The sequence below is a fragment of the Tupaia chinensis genome, unplaced genomic scaffold (genome assembly GCF_000334495.1).
Source record: "Tupaia chinensis unplaced genomic scaffold, TupChi_1.0 Scaffold145957_1, whole genome shotgun sequence".
Taxonomy (NCBI): domain Eukaryota; kingdom Metazoa; phylum Chordata; class Mammalia; order Scandentia; family Tupaiidae; genus Tupaia; species Tupaia belangeri.
Genome location: NW_006205816.1, coordinates 58,625 through 66,151, shown reverse-complemented (window position 1 = coordinate 66,151; position 7,527 = coordinate 58,625). Strand labels below are relative to the sequence as shown.

At 38.2% G+C, this 7,527-nt stretch overlaps 1 protein-coding gene across 1 annotated transcript; it reads right to left on the bottom strand.

Moving 5' to 3' along the window:
• Positions 1–6,046: 6,046 nt before the first annotated feature.
• Positions 6,047–7,009, bottom strand: LOC102469316 (olfactory receptor 10AG1-like). The gene has a single exon (XM_006168703.2). It carries the CDS (start codon positions 6,956–6,958, stop codon positions 6,047–6,049), a length of 912 nt encoding a protein of 303 aa, XP_006168765.2. The 5' UTR covers positions 6,959–7,009.
• Between the last annotated feature and the right edge of the window lie 518 nt (positions 7,010–7,527).

Here is a 7,527-nt window from a genome sequence, read left to right as displayed (position 1 = left end):
GATTTCTGTTGAAATACTCCTTGTGCTTCTTCCCCTTCCACTCTCCAAAGACTGCACCATTTTCTCTAGTAGCCTGCAGCCTGGAAGGATAGTCTGTGAAGAGAGGCAGAGCTAGCAATTAGCAATAGAATCTGTAACTTTATTTTGTGCCTAGGTTCAGGTTTCTAATTTTAGTGAACAGGATCCAAAGAACCAAGTATTTTACAGAAGGTAACTCAACATTCTCCCATGCTATGACAAAATCAAAGTGATTACAGCAAAGGAGGGTTACAATTAAGGGGTTATTACAAATGGTCTGGGAGCACTCAGGACAGTTCATGTGTGTTTTCCTGGGGAGACACATTCTCAATTTTTTGCTGTGCATATATCGGTTACCTTCTGAAGAGACTGAAGCAGATCCATAGGTTCCTCAAGCTTCTGCTGTGTGCAGACTAGTCAGCCTCTGGAGTAACTAAAGTAGAACTGTTGCTCCCTTGTCTCTGAAGTATTATCCAGAGGGAAACTTTCCTGGCTTTTTTTTTTCTTTTAATACCAAGGCCCTGGTGAGTCTGTGGAGGCAGTCCTCTTGGCTTTGATGTGATAGAGTCACAAGGTAACTTTAACAGTGGTAAAAGTAACCAGAACAACTATGTGAGGCCTCATCAAGACTAACTGGAGGAGCTCCTCTCTTTTAGTTGTTTTACTGTTTATAGTATTTAAAGATAATAGGGCAATTAGCTTTAAAACATCAAGTTGTTCAATTTTTGTAACTCTTAGACTCTTTTAATGTAACTCAAACCTTCAATAACTTGTTGTTGACCTTTTAGTTTTTGTCCTTTCCTTTCTTCTGTTCTGAGATAGCTATTCTACCTTAAGACAAAAACCTCACTACTCAAAATTTCTTCTATATTAAAACTTTTTCTTTTAAACTTTTTTTTACCAAAATACATTTTTACAACTATAAACTTTTGTCATTTTTATATCACTTTACTTGTTTAACTTTAAAAAGTACCTTATTGATTTTTATAGCTGAATAGTATTCCATAGAGTTATCTGTTGAAGATATTTAGATCAACTAGAGTGGGGAGAAATGTCCACATATTGAAATGTTCACTTTGTAAGCTAAATAGTGTGATTGAATGTATAAAAAAGTTTTTTTAATTAAAAATTTTAAAAAGTACCTTTTTTTTATTCGAGCTTTATGCTATAGGGCATGTGTGCTCACCAGAAAGACAAACAGAGACAGAGAGACAGAAAGCTAGAAATCATCCCCCCAGGGGACATGGCAATGCCATAATCCCTTCTTTTCTATTCGCTAGAGATCTTGGGCACACATGCACACACACACATCTAGCGGAAGTTTAAGCCACCGAGTCCAGGACTCAAACTGCAGTTGACTATGTAGGAGTCCAGCAATATAACCATTATGCCATCTGCTGTCCCAACCATAGTTAATATTCTGATAAGAATTTACAACTGACAAAGAAATTTGGTTATATTATAGTTTAACATAATAACCTACAGCATGACTGATAAATATTCACTGTAATTTCCTGGAAATCTCAAATTATTTTTGAATACAATACAAGAATACATCGTGTTTATACATAGAACACAAATATAATGCAAAGAAAATTATAATTATTTCATTTGACAATGCTTCTCATTTTTGTTTAGCATATAAAGACTATGTCTGATTAGTTTAACATTTCCCTTTTGGATTTTTCAGGGGCCCTTTCTTAATATCCAAGAGTTACTTTGAGGTCAAGATCTTCATTTTGAATTTGACTTGGGAGAGACCTTGTCAAAGATAAAGAAAAGCTAGGACCAGCAGTTAGTGTAATGGCTATGTCACTACATAGATTCCCATGTAGTCAACCACGGTTCAAGTCCCAGACCCAGTGGCTTAAAACTCATGTCAGGTGCGTGTGCATGAGTGCCTAAGATCCCAAGAGCAGAATGGAGGAGAAGGGATTGCGGCGTGGCCATCTGCCCTCAGGGGTGATTTCTCACTTCCTGTATCTCTGTCTCTGTCTTTCTGGAGAGCACATGTGCCCTACAGCAAAAACCTCTTAAAAAAAAAAGACACTTAAAAGCTTCGAAACTTGACTTAACTGCCAGCATGAAATGCAAGTTAAATGTCATGAATTTGCTTTCCTGTTAGATATCTACCATGTAAAATGCACTACACATCATGTAAATACTAGCTGTTTCATTAAACCAACCATATTAAGGTAAACATAATGGGACCAGCAGTTAGCCTAATGGCTATGTCGCTGAACTCCCATGTAGTCGACCGCAGCTCCTGTCCTGGACCCAGTGGCTTAAACTCATGCTGGGTTTGTGTGTGTGCGTGTCCAAGGTCCTGAGAGGAGAATGGAGGAGAAAGGATTGTGGCATGACCATCCACCCTGGGTGGGTAATTTCTCTCTCTATCTCTCTCTCTGTCTTTCTGGCGAGCGCACATGCCCTATAGGAAAAAACTAAAACAATTAGATAAACATGATGTTGCCTGATTAATAAAACTCTGTACAAAACATATCTTGGAAATTGTGAAGATGTTCACTTATTAATTTTTTTCACTCACTATATCTGAAGCCAGCTTATTTACTAAAGTTATATGAACTTGAAAATCATTTAAACTAATTTGTATAAACATTTTTTAATGAGGCAAACTAAATATAATTTGTTTTTTTGGAGAGGTTTTTGCTAAAGGGCACGTGCGCTCCCCAGAAAGACAGAGAGACAGAAAGCAAGAAATCATCCCCCAGGGGGGATGGCCATGCTGCAATCCCTTCTCCTCCTTTCTCCTCTCGGGATCTTGGGCTCACACGCACATGTGCCCGTAGTGAATTTAAGCCACTGGGTCTGGGACTGGAACCACAGTCTACTACATGGGAGTCCAGTGACAGCCATTACAACTGCCAGTCCCAAAACTGAACAGAACTTTAAGGCCTGTTTTTTACAAAGATATACAACATATAGTACATAACATGATCTATGATCTATTACATGTATGGATGCACACACATGTCAGGATTAGCCAGAGACATTTACTCTCACACTCACATCAGAGTTTAATGCATTCCCTCCCCTCTCTTGGGAGATCCCTGACTGATGGTACTCTGACTGTAAGAGGTTGATCATTTCTCTTCTTTCACCAACTTGCATCACCTGGGTCTGATGTCCTTGGGACTTACCGATTCCAGCCATCTGGTCCAGAAAGGTTGGTCAGTACCTCCATTGAGTCCAAAGTATAGACAGGTCTCCCCAGGGTGGGTGTTCCCTCAGGCAAAGGAAGACCTGAGAATAGTTTAGATGGCACATAGCTTCATTTGGCTCATGAACCAGTCACCTGGGGACAGATCAGTTGCTTCTAGGTCAGGGAACCAGAAATGTTGTGGAATTCAGACCACCAACCAGATAACAGAGAAGCCAAGCAACACTCGGAGAGTTGAACTCAGGTTTATTTCGCTGGCAGGCCCAAAGGGGTTATCACTGATGGTTCTGAGCTCAGAAGCAAGCTTGGCACCTAGCTTTTAAAGGTTGTATGGCAGGAAGTTGAAGGGGATTTACAGGGGTGGTGCATGGCATTAAGTCTAAAGCAAGGTTCTCTTAACATTTTTTTATTTTGATTTATTAAAGCTAAAACTATCTTTCTTGAAATTAAAAACTATATTAAAAAATACCTATTTGATTACTACAGTAAATTATATAGCCTCAGCTAGGTGCTATTTTATAGTATATTCATTCTACTCACAGTTTTATGCCTAAAGTCAAACATTTGTTCACAGATATTTATATATCAACTGAACTTGCTATTGAAAGTAGTTAGATCAATTAAGATATTTTGTTAATGAATAAAATGTGGGAGAAAAAAAGGAATGGAAAGCAACTGCAAATACAAGAGACAGACTGAAAGGATGGTGAGATATGGCAAAGGGTGAGAAATGGGGGCAGGAGGGACCGGCAGTTAGCATAATGGCTATGTCACTGAACTCTCATGTAGTCAACAGCGGTTCAAGTCCCGGACCTGGTGGCTTACACTCAGGCTGAGTGCATGTGCGTGCCTGCCCAAGATCCTGAGAGAAGAAGGGATTGTGGCGTGGCCATCCCCCCGGGGGTGATTTCTTGCTTTCTGTCTCTGTCTCTCTCTGTCTTTCTGGTGAGTGCATGTGCCCTATAGCAAAAACTTCTAAAAAAAAAGAAAAGAAAAGAAAAAGAAATGGGGGCAGGATATATATATATATATATACACACACATATATATATATATGAACTAAGAAATAGAAAATTATTTGTGATGATGTGTATGACTAACCCACTATACAGTATATTCTTCATGGGAAATTCCATGTTGTATACTGTGATGATGTTCAGTGAATAAATGCAAAATAAATAATCAATATAAAAAAATAGGGGCTGGCAGGTGATTTGGGGTTGAAGGCACTGGACTCCCACATAGCTGACCATGGCATACCTGGAAGCTTGCCTTTTCACTTCCCCTCTCTCTCTCTCACTCTGTCCCTCTCTGGTCAAATTGGAGTGAATAAATGAATAAATAAAATTTAAAAATCAATCAACCAATTAATCAATCAATAAATAAAACAAGTTGAAAATTAGAAATCAGAATAAAAAAAAAACTAGTCACAACCTGCTTTCTGGGGAAAGGTGGCATGCTGCAAGTGAATGAGAAGCAGAAACTGTCAGTGGGTATCAAAATGTGCACATATCGAAATGGTCTCATTGTAAGTCAAACAATATGATTGAAAGTATATACGAAAAACAAATAATAAATAATGTGGGGGAAAAAAAAGAGATAATCTCTTCCTTCTTTTTCCTTTCCTGATGCAATTTGCCGGAATATTTTCAGCCTGTGAATTGGTCCATCACTCTATTGAGTCCTGTGGAGGATGGATGTCTATTGGGTGTCAGGGACCCCAATGAAAGAGGAACCAAGAAAAGATCAGGTGGTGCCCCCTCATTCAGTTCTGGGGCCCCTTTGTTCCTGTAGTCTCCTCCCACCAAGCTGGTGGTGGCTCAAGGGGCTAGTGCGGGTGGTTTCCCAGTTAGGGAACCAGAAAAGTCACAGAAAACAGACCACAGAGAAACCAAGCCCACTCAAAGAGTAGGAAAACTCAGGTTTATAGGCTGACAGTCCCAGAGGAGCTCATACTCTCAAACCTGGGTCCCGCATAGCACATGGAAATTACAGGGGTTATATAGTCCAGGTCATGGATGTTGTGGACTGGAAGAGTTGTTTGAAAACACTTGGAATCTAGCTTGTAACATTTCCCCTCAGGCAATTTACAAAGGTGAAATGGAAGTAATCCTTATGTTAAATATATCTGCCAGAACCCTTTTTGTCCAAAGAAGGATGCATCGGGATGTCAGATAGAGATATACTTTGAGGAGCCAACATATAAACCATTGCACATGAGAATGAATAGTCAATGGTGAAAAAAGTAGAAGCTTCCAGTACTAAATCAATATTACCAAGCTACAGTGAGAGGAAACCATGTTCCTGGAGATCTAAGATCTGCATGATAGAGAAGTGCACCTCTTTAGAATTTGTTGTCTTTAAAGGACATGGACTGAAACAAGAGATAGGGGAAAATGCAAAGAAACCCTTATTACCCTGCATCTTCTTTGCTGCTTCTGGTATCTCACTGGTTAAATCCAACCACGGGGTCAGGGAACAGTCCAAAATACATTTGAAGGATTGGAAGGGTTAAAGAAAATTTATCACAAAGCACGACCCTAAACTCTGCTTATAAACATACATAGTCAACTTATGATTTATTACTCCAGGAGTCTCAAACCAATAGTTAGCCATGAAAAAAAGACTGACCTTCAAAATATGTAACCCACACAGGCTTTTTCTGTCCTTCTGGTTACACAGGGGCCTTAAATAATCTCTATGAAAGAAAGGTCTCTACACAGTTGTTAGCATCATTATAATTTTATTATCATTATTTAGGAACAAAGAAACAAAAGTAGCTGTACTTTTAGTGTAGCTCCATGACAAAACCATAAACAGACTACTTCTATAACTAGAGGCTTTACTTCATGCTAATAACTTAGCTAGTAGTTTTCTCAGTGCCATCATGATATCTTTGTTCCTAAGAGTATAGATGATAGGATTCAAAGTTGGAATAAAAACAGTGTAAAAAAGAGAGATTAACTTCCCCATTCCCTCAGACTGATTTGGTTTGGGTTGTAAATAAGAGAAAAAAGCTGTCCCATAGAATAACACCACGACTGTCAGGTGAGAAGAGCAGGTGGAGAAGGCTTTAGACCTCCCTCTGGCTGATGACAATTTTGAAATGTTGCAGATAATTTTACCATAGGAGACAACAATCAACAGAAATGGAACCATAACAATCACCACTGCAGCTACACAGACTGCTATCTCATTCACAAATGTGTCCCCACAAGCAAGCTTGAGTATTGGTGGGATGTCACAGAAGAAGTGATTGATTGTGTGAGATGCACAAAAAGGCAAAGAGAAAATCTGCCATGTTTGCCCGATGACAGGAGGAATTGTACTGATCCAGGAGGCAGCCACCAGCTGGCTGCAGACCCTGTGGTTCATCACTAGAGAATAATGAAGAGGGTTACAAATGGCCACATAGCGGTCATAGGCCATCACTGTCAGGAGCAGACACTCTGTGCTTCCAAGCATAAGGACAAAACACATCTGTGTAGCACAGGCAAGGAACAAAATATGTCCTTTCTGAGTCCAAAGATCCATGAGCATTCTTGGGATTGTTACTGTTACATAACAGACTTCCAAAAAAGAAAAATTGCCAAGAAAAAAGTACATGGGTGTGTGGAGAACAGGGTCAATTTTTGTAATTAGTATTATGATGCTATTGCACATCAAGACAGTCAAATATATGAATAAAAATACACCAAACAGAATCCATTGGAGATTGGGAGTATCAGAAAATCCCAAGAGAACAAAATCCATCATCATAGTGATATTTGAATTTCCTGCTTTAATTTGCTCTTTATCTGTAGATATGGTAAATTCATAAAGATTAATTCATTCACATGTCAAACCATCCTTTCCTATTATGTTTATTGGAAGAGATGCATGAAAATACATAATTTATGAAATTGTTCCTACCGTTACTAGGAAATGAGATTACCTTTATCAGTGAGAAACTTCAAAAGGGAATTGATAATGGAATTGAAATCAATTCAAGAAGTAAAACTAATATATTTTATAGACTTAATTGTAATGAACCAGAGGTACTGAGAAGTGTACATTATTTAGAGAACATTGTGTAGAAATACTATTTTATTATTTCAACAAAAAGAGTGGAAATACAATACAGGCTCTTTCTATTGTATTGATAATCATATTTTATTTTCTTTAAAGATGAACTTTTTCTTTGAATTTTATATTTAAATTTTATTCAAAAGGAGTTTTTAGCCATCTCTTTTATACTCCAATGAGAATTACTTTTCTTATTTTGAGGAAATAAATATACGCATGATTATTGTTCTTTCCTATTATTCTTACTAAATATAAAAATATTA